The 15,567-nt window shown below is 52.8% G+C and overlaps 1 protein-coding gene across 2 annotated transcripts in view; it reads left to right on the top strand.

Annotated features, from left to right (window-relative positions):
• Positions 1 to 15,567, top strand: part of DNAAF5 (dynein axonemal assembly factor 5) — a 45,563-nt gene that overhangs the window by 2,270 nt on the left and 27,726 nt on the right. For both annotated transcript variants that reach the window (XM_059153837.1, XM_059153836.1), the window contains exons 2-4: positions 57 to 241; positions 8,121 to 8,245; positions 8,574 to 8,692. In XM_059153837.1, the coding sequence (XP_059009820.1) occupies positions 57 to 241; positions 8,121 to 8,245; positions 8,574 to 8,692 (429 nt within the window). The remainder of the gene's footprint in view (positions 1 to 56; positions 242 to 8,120; positions 8,246 to 8,573; positions 8,693 to 15,567) is intronic.

Raw genomic sequence — 15,567 nt, forward strand, 5'->3', positions numbered from 1 at the left:
AGGTCAAGGCCCACGAGGAGCAAGTCTGGTAACGGGTATCCTCCCCTGTCTCACAGACCACTTCCACATGCAGTCGGAGTCCCTGATCGGCCCCCTGATGCAGAGCATCTCCCACCAGCACTGGAAGGTGCGAGTGGCTGTCACCGAGGCCACGGGCACCGTGATCCAGTTCGGCAGCGCCAAGTCGGTAGACGATGTGCTTCCTCACTTCGCTCAGAGGCTCTTTGACGATGTCCCTCAGGTAACAGGAGCTTCTCCTCTGCACCAAAAACATGCTGTTTGGAACTCACTCCTTTTTCTTTTTTGAAACTGTTGGCTTGTTACAACAAACATGTTTTACGGTTTTCAGTCCCAAAGTGTTCTTAGTTCATGTCTCTGAGAAACTGGGGAGAGTTGAACTGTTTTAATGTATTCATTATTCTTAATTGTGAACAATATGGAAGAGGGCTGTATCCTCTTCGGCAAACAGTCTGGCCACGCCTTCACCACAGTTTCAGAGGTATCGGTCACATGCTGATGCAGGGAGGCACATTTACTTGACAAACCACAGTGGTTGGGGTACCCGACCCGGGAGGGAAGGATGGATGCGGGTAATCACTCTGTTGGGCCTTGGGACCTGTGGAGCGAGACAGGCAGAGATGAGATTACTGGCTTTTGTGTTGGTGGAAGTCAGCTTAGAGGCCGCGTTGTGGGTCTGAGGCCACAGGTGCTTCTAGAACTTCACAAATTCCGACAGCAGTGGGGAGCAGAGCAAAGGCCACAGTGGGCAGGCCCCCTCCCGGGGGAGGAGACAAGTGAGGAGGGAGTTCATGCTTCTGGCTACATGGGGTGGGAGGAGCAGTGGTAGGTGGCGAAGTCCCCTGGGTGGTTAGAAAGTGCCCCTGCCTCATAGCCGGCAGAATACAAAGTGGCCTGGGTGGCCAAGGACTGAAAAGCTGGTGGTGTGGTGGCATGGCCTCTGCTGTCCTGATGGTGGAAGGGTTGGTTACATGCTTGAAGCACGTGTGTGTGCCCCTCCTGCTGTCCGCACGCCGTCTCGTTCCATCCTTCACATCCGTGGCTTGCACGGCCCCTGCGGTTGGGAAGTTGTGTTACCTGCTCAAGGTCACCCAGCTAGAGCTGGCCTCCGGGCCCAGATCCAGGGACACTGTTCTTTGGCACTGTCCGGCCTGCCAACCATAAGCACACTTGAGTTTTCTCCCAAGGTACTTTGGTTTTTTAATTTTTTAAAAGATTTATTTATTTTAGAGAGCATGAGTGGGAGGGGCATGGGGGGTGCAGAATCTTAAGCAGACTCTGCACTGAGCACAGAGCCTGACATGGGGCTCGATCTCATGCCCCTGAGATCACAATCTGAGTTGAAACCAGGAGTTGGACACGTAACTGACTGCACCACCCAGGCGCCCCTCGTTTTATTTTTAAACAGTGTTATTGAGCCACAACTCACATACAATGTAATTCCCTCATTTGAGTGTTCAATGTTTTTGGTAGGTTATGTTATTTTTCAAGTATTTTGTAAAAGATACGTAACACAGAATTTGCCATTTCAACCATTTTTGTGGTGGAGTTGAGATGCATTAAGTATGTTCCCAATGTAAAGCAACTATTGCCACCAACCAAAACTTTTTAGCATCCCGAGCAGAATTGAGCAGTAACGCCCCCACTCCTCCCTGCCCCCCCACTTCTGATAACCTCTTTCTCTCAGTGTGACTGTGTCTACTCGGTGCTTCATAGAAGCAGAAGCCATGACCATCGTGTTGACCTCCTCCCTTGAGTCTGGTGTATCTCGGGCCGCCCCTGCAGGAGCACGCGTCAGTGCTCCACTCCTTTCTGAGGCCGAGCGGCACACGTGGTGTGGATGGGCCATATTTGGTGTGTCTGTTCATCCATTGATGGACACCTGGGGTGTTGGCACCTCTCAACTGCTGTGGCTGGTGCTGTTTGAACATGAAGATGCACATCTCTGAGTCCAGCATCACTTGTTTTGGGTGTGGGTGTAGACCAGGGAGGGAGTAGGATTGCTGGGCCCACCGCAGCTCTACTGGTAGCTCACTGAAGAGGCACCAACTGTTCTCCACAGTGACTGGACCATCTTCAATGCCCAGCAACAATGCATAAAGTTTTCCATTTCTCTAGGTTCTTCCAACGCTTTTTTCTGGCTTTTGTTTGTTGATTTATAGCCATCCTAATGGGTGTGAAATGTTGTCTCATTGTGGTTTTGACTTCTTTTCCCCTCACAAGTAGTGATGGGGAGCATATTTTCGTGTGCTTATTGCCAGATGGTCTACAATATGCTGTAACCTTCAACTCGTGGGGCTCCTGGTGCAGTTTGCCTGCAGGCGCATGTGCACCTGTGGACTGGAAGGGTCACGATGCCTATTCATCCACAGAAGGGTTAGAGCTGCTTAGCACCTGTTGTGGGAGTCCTGAGGGGACAGAGAGGTGAGAGGGAGTGACCCTGGGCATCCTTCTCAGCAGGATGTTGGTACCCTTTGGGGATTTAGGGGCTAGGACAGAAGGCCCCACTTAGGTGCATGTCCATGATGTCTTGGACCAGGGTCCAGGCGTGGCACACTGCCTGCCCGGGACGTCTGCTTTACCTTTCTTGCTGGCTTTTATCCTCTGCATATCTCCCTGAGTTGTAACAAGGGTGTGAGGACAGACAAAGGGACCCTCCTCCAGCCAAGAACCAGTCTGTCCATTCAGTGTCGGGGCCAGCTGAGTGTAATGGGCCCCTCCTGAAGCTGGGTGGGGTCGGCATGTCACAGCATTGGACATAGGGACCCAGAGCAAAACTGGGCTCTGCCAAGGGAGGAGGCAGGGTGCTAGGTCAGCACTCACAGAGACCTGGCTGCAGGAAGTGAGGGCCAGAATGGATTCCAGTGAAAAACAATACCACTGCCCTGACTGGGACAGGGCCTCAACTTGCTTGAGATAGGGCAGGGCGGAGAAGACAGAGGCTTCCTTGTGTCACAGATGAAATGGCTTTCCTCAAGGTAGCGTAATAACTGTGTATTGGCATCTTTCTCTAAGCAGCATTATGTGTATCAATCAGGAGCTCCCTATAAATAGCGTAGTTATGTCATAGGTCCCTGTAAATAGTGTAACTATGTATCCATTCCCTGAAAATAGTGTAACTGTATCCGAAGGTCCCTGTAAATAGTGAGACTGTGTATCCATAGGTCCCTCTAAATAGTGTGACTGTGTATACAGAGGTCCCTGTAATAGTGTAACTGTGTATCCGTTGGTCACTGTTTATCCCTTGGTCGCTGTAAACAGTGTTAACTGTGTATCCATCGTTCCCTGTAAGTAGGTCTCTATATATAACTAGCTGGGGAATGGCTTATATCTGTTTGTTGAGCTTACAACATGGGTGTTTGGTGCCCTGACTCCAGGTCGTAAGAGCTTGCATTTCCACAGAAGAGGGAGATAGTCTTCAGCTGATTGCTTTCTCTTTGTGGCCACCAAGGACAATACTGTGTTTCTTTGGTCACAGGCTTTCCTGAACTTTGGGGCTGCAACTATTTTTTTATTACTTGATATTGCAAAACAAGTGCACTCCATTGTTAACACTATTTTTTTTTTTTTTTCCATTTCTTCCCGGTGGTATTTGGTTTGCTCTGTATGATTTCCAGGGCCGGTTGAGATGGGTTTTCAAATCCAGTGTGGCCACTGCCCAACGTCTTTCATGCTGATGTGGGGTCCAGTCTGTGGGGTGATCACAAAGTTCCTTCCTACGAGTGGGCAGGGAAGTCACACGCCTCTTTCCTGCATCTGCATCAGCTCTCAGGCCCTCATGGTCCTGGGCTCTGTGGATGTTTGCTGGGACTTCAAGGGCTGGGCCACTTATAGACCCTCAGTCCCATAAACATCCCTGGCCTGTCAGGATCCCACCACCCTCTGTGCAGAAGGTGAGGTTCTCACTGCTTTTGTGACTTGCAGGAAACGTCCAGCAACTCCTGTACCCACTGGGCTGTGTTCCAGGTCACTGAGCTACAGAGTGAGTGGCCACCTGGAAGTCACTTCCTCTAAGTGCTTTGCCTGAATTGACCCATTTGGTGTGTGTTGTCCTTTGGAGGGAGTCTGTGGTGACCTGCACCTCGCAGGTGGGGAAGCAGGGCACGAGAGACACAAAGCTCACCGAGGAGACATGGGTGCTCAGAGCATGGGCCGTGTAGCTCCTGGAATTCTCCCTCTGGAGCTTTGTCACCTCGGGTCTCCAGGACATGTCTGAGGATGTAGAAAGGAGTTGTCCCAGTGTGGAGTTGTTCCAATGTGGTGGGCTTCAGGCCCAGAGAGGCCCACCTCATCCTGTGTGTGCCATGGGAGTGGAGGAGTACCAGCTAGGGTTCTGTCGTGATCCGTAGTCACGTGTTCACTACAGGCCTCGGTTGCCCTGGGGTCACAGTTACTTTTGAGAAGCACTCCACTTTACTGCAGGCGGTAATGTTTGGGCTAGAAGCCAGAATCGCGTGTACTCTTTGTAGTTTGGATAAAGCACTCTGACCCTGTTGCTAAAGTGCCTGGGACATGCGAGCTACATGGGTGTCTGTGTGGGAGCCTGCCTGGAAAAGCTCAGCACGCTGGAGGTTGGCTGGCCTACCTGCCTCACTGCTGGGGGCCCGGCAGGCATCCAGGATAGGTTTCAGGCATTTCCCGGCACCTGCCCTCCGCAGCATCCTAATGACGCATGGAAATGAGCAGGTCCTGCTCCAGCCCTTACAGGGGACATAGTCTCACAAGCTCTGAGGATCTCACTGGTGCTGAGGAATGAGGGGTGTAGGGACAGAAGGGCGTGTGCGGGGAGGATCGTGTTCCCCCATCAGTTCTGGTGGCTTTGGAGAGTCTCTAGGATTGGATGTTATAAACTCCAGGCTGCAGGGGGATGGAGTCCTGCTGGAGGGTGAACAGGTATCAGAATCCTTGGCCCAGTCAGAACATCGAAAAAACAGAAGCCTGTTGCTCTGTCAGAGAAGGGTTACGCTCTGTGGCTATTTTTTTTTGTTAGAGGAGGTATGAGATTTCTACCACATCGGTGAAAACCTAGCATATGTGAGTTCGGGAAAATGAGGCACAGGGTGCGCTTTGCTGGTTGCGATCTTCCTGCCTCCCCCTTCCCGCTTTCTGTCCCCTGATGTCAGGCCGAAGGAAGAATAACAACAAATACAGTGGCTGTTCCCATCCGCTGCATGCCTAGTAAATATGACACGGAATCTTTTTCAGGTTGAAAAATGAAAATGTTACAGATTCAGTTGAAGCCTCTTTTGCTAATTTTTAACAGAATTTGAATACTATATATTTGAAATAAAATTTGGTTTGTTCCTAAAATATTGTTACTAGATACTAAAATATTGATACTAGGAGTGCCTGGGTGGCTCAGTGCGTTAAATCCTCTGCCTTTGGCTCAAGTCATGATCCCAGGGTCTTGGGATCGAGCCCCACATCGGGCTCTCTGCTGAGCAGGGAGCCTGCCTCCTCCTCTCTCTCTGCCTGCCTCTCTGCTTACTTGTGATCTCTGTCAAATAAATAAATAAAATGTTTAAAAAACAAAATATTGATACTAGTAAAACTTTTTTTTATTTTAAAAATGGGTCTTAAAATGAGGTAAGATGTTTAAAATCCAAGGCCTTTGGTCAGCATGGGACCAGAGTGGTGTTCTGCGGAGCCACTTTCACGAGACAGTTGTTTACACACAGGTTCTGGGTAGAAAAGATCCCGCTGCCTCCCCCAGCCCCCAAACGCTCAAGTCTGAAATGCTCAAGCTCAGAGTGAATTTGGAGAAGGTGGTTTGGTCCAGCGGGCAGCGCCTAGGGCTACCGTCAGGTCTTGACAGGTGCAGTGAAGAGCCCCGTGGGCTGATGGGTGCTTCGTTGGCATCTGCGGAGCACGGGGTGCAGGACTAGAGGGCCTCCTGATGAGGACTGGACAGTTCTCTCATTCTTGACTGAAAAAGCAGAGGTGAGATGTTCCAAGTTAAAGGAGAGTGGGAAGTTCTCTTTCGTGTTCATGTACGTGTGTTCCTCCTTGGCTCTGCGTGCCGACCTAACAGATCGGATGTGTGTGGGTTCCCTAGCCCAACATCCCATATCTATAAACCTGTCTTAGGAGAGTAAGAATTCTCAGTGCATGTTTCTTTTTTTCCTCAAGATGACGGATTTCCTGCTTAGTCAAACTGTTACTTAGCAACTCTGCTCAGAGCTGTTTTCCTGAGCTGTGAGAAAGGGGTAATTACTCTCGTGATAATGGGGGTGTGCAGCTTTTTTGAGGCTGGGGGGAGACCCATCTGTGCGGCTCGGGAGCTGCGTGGAGGCCAGCCCCCAGGCTCTCCCAGCTCACTCGTGGGGACACATGAAGTCTCCAACCTGCAAAAGAGCCTGGTCTTGGGGGATGTCAGAGTGACTGTCCAGAGTATGGGGCCCCCCTGTTGTGCCAACATGTGGGTAGAGTGTCAGGGTCATGTGAGCGCAGCTAGATGGGCTCCTGTGGGTCCCTGCAGGTCCCTGATGCCCCCCGCTAGCCTGACACACCTTCGTTAAGAGCCCTCTGGGGTCTGGTCCTCCCGAGTGCCTGCCACTGTCCCCGCGGTGGCCCCACTCACTCTGCATCTGTCTGATGCCAGACTCGGTCACAGTTGGATTTCGGTGTCTGCTGAGCTCTCGAGTGCCACCAGCATGTGGTATAGGCTGAGCTTCGAGTGTGGTGCTGCTTATTACAGGTACTTTTATGGTAAGAATGACCCTTGGGCCTCTCACAGCATTAGCTGTGAGGCACTTTGATTCCGCAGCAGCCTTGGGGCCACTAGGATCACACACAAGGACAACACGGAGAGATCGCTCTTTGCTAAGTCTCTCCTCGCTGTTGCAGGTGTCCAGTTGTTTCTAGGTCCTTGGACCTTTAATCGGGCATGTTTTTGTTGAAAGAATATCTGAGATTCTCTGGGATCTTTAGTTGTGGGTTTGATTGTTAATTACCTGCTTATGTCATTAATAACCAGCCTTTTATTTCATATTGCAACTTTGTATTTTGAACTAATTTAATACAAGAAATTGCAACAGTAGCAGGAGCCCCAGGGGCCTGCTCCCAGGCATGTTTGCCTCCCACCGTCTGTGCTGTTTACACTGGCAGGCGGGCGAGTGAGCCAGGTGCCCCGGCGCCTCCCGAGAGTCGAGCATTGTGCCAGGGGCTTTCCCTGCTCACCAGGAGCCAGTGGCACGTGTCCTGTTATTCTCTCATTTTCCAGAAGGGAGAATGAGCTTCGGAGAAGGCAGCAGGCAGGTCAGGGTGCACTCTGCTTGTCTAGCTGCCTACCCCAAGTCCAAGTTCCTACATACACCCTGACCTGGGTGCCGCCCGGGGCACACTTCACCCGCAGTCCCTGCAAGTGCTTTCCCTCCTGTGGTCAGCCCCAGCCAACAGCAGACACACACTGCCAGTAGTTGGGCCCTTGCCCCTGGTGAGACAGCCTCCGTGTGGTGCCTTTGTGCTCCTGAGCTCCCCCAGGATTCAGCTGAGCCACATCTCCGCTTGGCCTCTGCCCCATCCTGCTTCCTTCCTGTGATGATTCACCCCTGGATTCCTGCCTCAGGCTCCGCTGTCGGGGAGCTAGACCTTTGGCACCTCGTGTGTTTCTGAGTATGTTTCTGAGCTCGTTTCTTCCCTGTGGTGGGCACAGTGGGCAGAAGCATGCACGTCACCTTCTCAGGTCACCAGCAGCAGAGCTAGGGTGCCCTGCTGGCTTCCCCGGGAGGCCCTGGGGCTCCAGGACCTGAGGGCTTGGCAGCGTGGCCTCTGGAAGCTGACATTTCCTGGGGGCTTGCCGTCAGTGCCCAGCCTGGCCGGGGGGGTCCCACACAGAAGACTGCGAGGGCGGGCATCCTGCAATGCCTGGGGCTGCAGCGTGGTTCTGCTTCAGCCGGCAGTGGATCAGGCCATGCCCCAGGGACACGGGCCTGCACGAGCAAGACAAGGTGGCCCAGACGGTTTCTCTGCAAGCCCAGCATGGATGGCAGAGCTGCTCTGGGACCTCAGGCCGGCGTCTAGCCTGGACGGGTGGCACGGCGGGTGCCCAGTGCCTGAGTTCTTGGTGCCCAGCTAAAGCCTCCTGTTGCCTTCTCGTGTAGGTGCGGCAGACGGTGACCAGCGTGGTGGGGAGCTGGCTGCTGGACCTGCGCGATCGCTACTCCTTCTTTCACAAGCTCATCCCGCTGTTGCTGAGCAGCCTCAAAGACGACATACCAGAGATCGCGTAAGCGGCCGTAGTGCTGGGGGGACTGTCAGGCCTTCAATTCTAAGGGGCTCAGAGGCCTATTGCGAGTGTGGGGTTCTTTATTCTCTGGATATCTGTCCCCGAGAGCACAAGTCTCTCCTGGAAGCCCACCTTGTCCTCGCGGTTGTATTTGCTGGTTTGTGGTTTATAAATAGCCTTCTGTTTGTAGTGCCTGGGGCGCACATACAGACATCGGTTACGGATGAACCCCTAGCCCCCTGTGGGGAGAGACTTAGGGCCTCATCCGCAGCACCCTCCACCTGGCCTCTGCACAACCTGCTGGCCCTGATGCATGTTGTGCTCACAGGCTCGCGGCCGCCAACCTCTGGGAGAAGGTTGGCCTGCAGTGGCAGAGGGAGAATGAAGATGACCTCAAGGACAAGCTTGACTTTGCCACTCCCCCTCCAGCCCGTCACCCCTCACCAGGTGAGTGCAGCCTTCCCCAGGTCTGCGTAATGGGCGGGGTGGGGGTGGGGGTCTCTATCCAAGGAGAAGGGCATTCCCAAGCTGTGCCGTGGGGACCGGGCTCAGGCAGCATGCTGGCAGAGAGGCACTTTGGCCAGGACTTGGGTCCCCAGCCTCCAGTGTCACTCGAAACCGTGAGGACGCCTCTGTGATGCCCTCTCCCCCAGGCCGGCTTTATCCAAGGGAGTGTGTGGGCTGCCGTGGATGCATGGGTCTGTGCAGCATGGTGTGTGGCTGCTGGTGGCAGCAGGCCTTTTAGGAACATGTGGTGCTCTGTCCCCTAGAAGAAGAGCTGCTCTAAGCCTCACCCAAACAATCACAGAGAGTACGCACCCAGGACATAGCTAAGGTGCAGCCTGTGGGACTCGGGCGAGGTAGCCTCATGGCCTCCCATCCGTCCTTCATGGTGGCTCCCTGCTGCGCTTGAGCACACGCGTGCATGGTGTGTGCGTGTCTTCCGAGCCCCTGAGTTCCGTGTGAGCAGTGTCGGCGGGGAGCCTGTGGGAGCGGGCCCCCCCTCCCTGCCTTGCTCACCTGCACACCATAGTTCCTTCTGTTCTGGAAACCACTTGTGCTCAGCGTGTCTTCTCATGTGGCCTTGCCTCCTGATGGCACAGTTGGTATGAGGGGAGATCACACAACTTTAAAAAAGGTACAAAAATTAGTTGCTAGCAGGGATTTTTCTGATTTGGTAAAGTCTGACAGTATAACATCTTTTTAAAAGCACAGACATGGAGCACAGGGTGTTATATGCAAATAATGAATCTTGAAACACTATGTCAAAAACTAATGACATACTGTATGGTGACTAATGTTACATAATTTAAAAAGAATAATAATTAAAAAATAAATAAAAATGTAGACATTAGACATAAAGGTTGCTGGGATTTTATTTTTAAGCATGCCCTCCTTGCCTGTGAGGGAAACAGAGTTCTGAAGGCGGATCCTATCCAGCCCCGCATGTCCCCCTTGGCTTCCTGGAGGCGGCGTCTCGCTCATCGTCCCTGGCAGCAGACTGTGCAGGCTTGCTTACGGGCAGTCTTGGCTGGGTTCTCACCAAGGTCGGGATACCATGACCGGCGTCGGATGGGAGGTCCGGGATGCCTCCCTTCCTGGTCCTGGACAGAACCTGAGGCTGTCTGCTGATAGCTCTGCACGAGTCACTGTGGCTCTTTGCCCGCATGTGGTGTGTGTGCACAGGGCCATCCTCATGCTGCAGGGACGTTTTTATCTGGTGCTGGCGTGGCGTTGGCTGTGCTGCCAGGTCACACTGCAGAGAGGGGCACAGGGGCACGACAGGCTGTCAGTGAGGGACGGTCAGGCTCCGAAGGCTTTTTTCAGTCCAAGCAGAATGAATTTAGAATGAATTCCAATCAAGTTGGCAGGATCTGGGCGCCTGGATGGTTCAGTCAGTGGCATCCAGCTCTTGGTTTGACTCAGGTCATGATCTCGGTCAAGGGATCGAGTCCACTGCCGGGCTCTGCTCAGTAGGGCATCTGCTTGTCCCTCTCTCTCTCCCCATCTCCTGCTCATGTGAGCACGCTCTCTCACTCGAAGAAATAAAACCTCTAAAAAAAAAAAAAGTTAGGATAAGCATATTTCATTATTTGGCTTTTTCTTCTAAAATTATTTTGAAATACAAATTTTCAATCTAAGTTTTCAGATTCTTTTTACACCATTTCACATGTCAGATTTCATCAGCCACTTCCTCAGAATCTTGCCTCTGGCCGCCTGCTTCTGCAAACACATGGCCCTTTTGCTGCCTCCAGCTCCACTGCTGCCTCCCCTCAGGTCCTGTGCTGTTCCCACTCCGCGGCCATGCCGCAGCCCCGGGATTCTCGTCACTATCCTCAGCCTTTGAAGGTAGAGTTTGACAAGCGCATCATTGTGTGACCGCCACTTGTTAAGACCTGGGACATTATTAAAAAAAAAAAAAAAAAAGACCTGGGACATTCTGTCAGCCCCCGACCATGTCCGGCCCTACTGCGGGCACTCCCTTCTGTCTGTCCCAGGACGCTGTCACATGCATGATGCAGGCTGCCCGTAGCCTGCCTGGCTTCCGGCACTCATGCCCTGAAGCTCTACGTGGGGGCTGCCTTCCTGCTGCAGGAGTATTCCCTTTTGTGGATCTTACCTTGGACTGGGAGAAAGGATGTTTGGGTCATTTCTGGGTTGTGATTTCAGACAAGAGCGATCTGAGCACTTGTGTACCGTCTTTGTGTGAACTCAGTTCGCTTTCTCGGTTAAGCCCCGGGGAGTGGGCCCACTGGGAGCTGGGAGCTGCCTCTCTTCCCGTCTGTGGCCTTGGCCGGCTGTGGGTTTGTGTCGCACCTGCAGGGGCAGGGTTCCCATTGGTCCCCATCAGTATACCTGGTCTGTCGGGCGCTCCCGTCATGCTTGTCCCCATCCCTTTCTTGGTCAAGTGTGTGTTCAAACTTTGAATTGGGTTGTTTATTATCTTATGATGGAGTTTTGAGAACTGTTTATACATTCTGGGTAACAGCCTCTGTCGGATCTGTGCTGGGAGCCTTCTCTTTGACTGTCTTCCCTTTGACATTCCCTGCTTATCGGCAGCCAGGGTCTTGGCAGGGCCTGCTCCCCCCTCGCTCCGAGTGGCGTGGTCGGTGAGGCCCCTTCTGCCTTGTGTGTCTCTCGCTGCATGCTTCCATGAGTGTGCGGACGGATAGATTGAGGTGCTGGGCTCACTGCTGCCAGGCGGGCCCCTGTGCTGTCCAGTCAGGGCTTGGTGTGAACATGGGGCCAGAAGTCCAGGTCAGAGTCCCGTGCCCACTTTGCTGGGAAGACAAGGTGCAGGTAGCATAGGACCTCATCTGTTACCACACGGTTTGCCGTTCAACAAACACAAGTTTCCTGTTGCCACACGGAAGTGTAGCTGCACTTTTAAAACCCAGCTACGTGCTGGGAAGATCAGAAGGGTGTCATTTACTGTCCCCGAGTCAGTCCCTCCCTGAACAAAGTGCTCTTCTTGGGCAGAGGACAGGTTCATGCTTGGAGAGGATCTGCCCGCCCGTCGCACCCTTGAACTGCCAGCAGTGGGATCAGGTGGTGACAGCAGGTTCCGGGGTCTTTTCTGCTGGAAATTAGCCTCCTGTTAAAACTGTTTTCTTTGGGGATGCTTGAGTGAACAGGGAAGCATCTCTTCATAACGGTGAATGGCTTGCCAGATCTTCTGACGCAAGAGAATAGAGTCAAGTTTTGTCCCCCACTTGAGAAATCAGTGGAGTCCCATTTGAATAGCTTCCATTGTAACTTAGATCTATGCCCTTCAGGGTTTTCACGTTTTCTTGAGAGCTCAGACCTGCTCTGCTGGTCTGTTTCATCCAAGTATTTGGGGAGGGGGGAGTCGTCAGAGAAGGTACATTGTGCAGAGGAGAGATGGAGGGTGGGTTTGCACTGGGGTGAGTGGCGTGAGGGTCTGTGGCGTGGAGTATTACCCACTCGAGCTAGCCTCAGGTACTGGGGAGCAGAGTAGTTCCCTGCTGAGTGCTTAGGAGAGGGGTGAGGCCCCACCACTCCGGCTGCAGACATACCTGGTTTTCTCCTTAGTGAGCCGGTAAGGCCCCCCAACCCCAAAGGGGTGGGTCCAGCTGAGCCAGGTTCAGGTTCTCGCAGCTTCAGGTCCTCCTTGGTGACCCTCCCTTATACCCTTCCCGCTGCCCCTCCTCCCTACACTGCGGGGCCTCCATTTCTTCAAGGAGGTCAGTCTCTGGTCATTTGTGAAATACCCCTGCTTTGCAAACAGCTGGAACCTCGTGCAGAGCACCCAGTGTCATCCTGCCTGTTTATGGTGGTTTGTAAATACATAGTATGGGTAGACCTGCCATCTGAGTTCGATAAACTTGGTTAAAAAAATGTGGGGTTTTTTTTGATGATCTGTTTTTCTGCTTGCAATTAAATTATACTTTGTCTAACTGTGCAAAACCAATCCGATCTAATGTTCCATCTGCTTCTGGCCCAGCTTAGTCAGGGTTTTTGTTGACCTCTCCTTGAGTTAAAACTCAGGCGCTGTTGTGGGGGCGGGGATGGGGGGGCAGTGCTTTGCCCATCCGCAGACCACAGCCCCTCTTCCCCTTGAATCAGGACTCATCTCAGGCTGCTGCTGTCTGCACCTGGGTGTCACCTACAGGCCTGGTAACCACCCTCGCCCCCCCAGGGAGGGCTCATACTCCTTGTGAAGGCAGGGGCTGTGCAAAGTTCTTTTGCACAATGGGGATGGTTCAGTCCTGCCTCGGGCACCTGCCCATATCAGAGATAAAGCCTCAGCTGAGCAGATCCAAAAAATGCCCTTAGGAGGAATCAGGGGCACCTGAAGGGGAAGACAAAGCTCACTTAGGCTTTGAGCAAGGGTTTGAACTCTGACCCTCAGACCTGGGCATCAGAGTTCCCAGAGCCTCTCGCCTCCTGCATATACAGAGTTTTAACACCCAGCTGGCTCTGACTTTCCTTCCCAGCCCACCTTTATAGATGGCATCCCCTTCTCCAGTGACGGGGGACGGCTGTGTTGCTCCTGACCTTCACTGTTGGTTTCTACCAAAGTTAAGCAATTTCTGTTGCCATGATATTTAATTTTGTTTCAATTATGAAAACAAATTGGCTTTACGAAGATTTGCATCTGGTCTACTTATAGTGAGAGTGAGCAAAGCTGTAGAACCGCCCCTGGTTCTGTGGGCCGAGCCCGCCCGCCATGCCCGCTGCCCGCCCCTCCGCCGGCTTGTCCGCTGGCACTGTTTCTGCATGCTTGTTGCTTGCGGAAGTACTGCAGTTATGTTTTCAAACAAAAGATGAGGAGATAGTGGTTGAGTTGTAGTTTGGACTCTGGGCAGAAGAAGTTAATCATCGCTCAGGCCTCCGGGGCTTCCTCGGGTTCCCGGACAGACAGAAACACTGACCTTGCATTGTTTTCTAAAGTCAACAGTAATCCCATACGGAGAGGCCCTGGATGTCGGGAGACAGGACCCGCACATGTTGCTGGTAGAAAGACAGAAGAACCCAAACATTACAGTGCCATGCCACAATGCAAACAAAACTTTAGGAAAGAGTTCAGGGATTTCTGGAAGTACAGTGGGAACAACCGAAGGTCCAGCACTGGAGCCTGGGTCAGTCAGCAAGCTGTGTTGGTCCGTGCCGAGCTGCAGCGCTCGGCCTGAGCAGGAATGAAATTCAGACACATGCTGCAACACGAATGAAGCTCAGAAACGTCGTGTTTAGTGAAAAAGCTCATTCCTATGAGATCTCCAGCAAAGACGGAACTGTCAGTGGGGAAGGCAGACCTGTGGCTCCGGGGGCTTGGGGGGGAGCAGTGAGGGGCTGACTGCGAGCAGCGTGGGGCCCCTGGCAAGCTGCAAGCAGCCTGAGACTGCGTGTGCACTCAGAATTGGCTTCGATGACATGTAGATGACACTTCGTGAAAGCTGTTTCCAGGAGACCCGTAGAAGCTCTGTCAGTATTAGCAAACTGCTGGTGTTCAGTGAGCGTTTCCTGGTGGCTCCCTGCCCCATAGCACAGAAGACAGCACCTCGGCAGCCCCTTCCCCTGCAGGGCCTCAATCTCTGGGGATGCCCTCGTGTGATGGGCCTTGGAGCCGCTGCACCGAGGCTGCCAGTGCTGCCCAGGAAGCCGGGCACCCTGGTGGTATGGAGCACATCTGGGTTGAACATCTTGAACATGGGAGCTGCTGAGGCTAGTGCTGGGTGTGGGGCTGCCCTGGCCACAGGCCTCTGTGCTTGGCCACCTGACGAGCTCCGTGTCATTGCCATTTGGTTCAGGATGGTTCTAGATGCCAGTAAAATCCTTCTGGCTTCTACCTCCCGTTCTGTTTATGTATTCGTGAGGAAGTCGTGTTGCGATAACCACACGCTCAGAGGGAGCGAGGCTTGCTTCTGCCAAACTGATGATTTGGGAAATGACTGCTTTGGACACTTCTAGGTGCAGGTTGTTGCCCTAGGAACTGAGCGGTTGAATCAGCCTGGTGTTGACGATCCTTGTCTGTGTCTGAGCATGGCTTTGACCTAAATGTAAATAAAGGAAACACCGCCTGCCCCCCGCCACGCTCACTTCCCAGAAACTCTCCCAGGATGAGGAATGGTTCATGTATACATGGGTCATAGCTGTGCGCTGTGTGGAAGCTGCCTGTGTCCCGGGGGCTGGTGGGCACCCCGTGTCCCACAAAGACCTGCTGTCACCAGAGCTGAGCCGCACGTGCTGAGGGGAGAGCGATGGGAACAGCTGGGTGTGGAGGGAGGGTGGGATCCCTGGGCCACTTAGCTCATTGTTCTCCTCGGAACTTCCTGGTAGGTTGGTTGTTTTTTGTTTGTTTAGTTTTTTAAAGATTTTATTTATTTACTTGACAGACAGAGATCACAAGTAGGCTGAGAGGCAGGCGGGGGTGGGGGTGGTGGGGGGGGCGGGAGGGAAGCAGGCTCCCTGCTGAGCAGAAAGCCTGATGTGGGGCTCAATCCCAGGACCCTGGGATCATGACCTGAGCCAAAGGCAGAGGCTTTAACCCACTGAGCCACCCAGGTGCCCGGTTGGTTGTTTTTTAACTTTGGTTTTGCATTACATTTTTGGAAAGAAAAAAAAAATTCTTTTTGAATTTTTAAGTAATGCTGAACTAAGTTCATACTCTGCTTGTGGGTAAATAAATATGTGGAGGTTGAGGGGTGCAGGTAGACGTGGGTAGATGGGACAGGCTCCCCGCGTGTCCGGACACTGGGCCTGGTCTCTGACCATTTTTAGGGTTTTGTCCAAGTTATCAGAAATACACAGACTTAGATACAAAGATGTCCATCATAGTGTTAATTATGGTACTAAGAGGC

This window comes from Mustela lutreola, chromosome 17 (assembly GCF_030435805.1).
Source record: "Mustela lutreola isolate mMusLut2 chromosome 17, mMusLut2.pri, whole genome shotgun sequence".
In the NCBI taxonomy this organism is placed as follows: Eukaryota; Metazoa; Chordata; class Mammalia; order Carnivora; family Mustelidae; genus Mustela; species Mustela lutreola.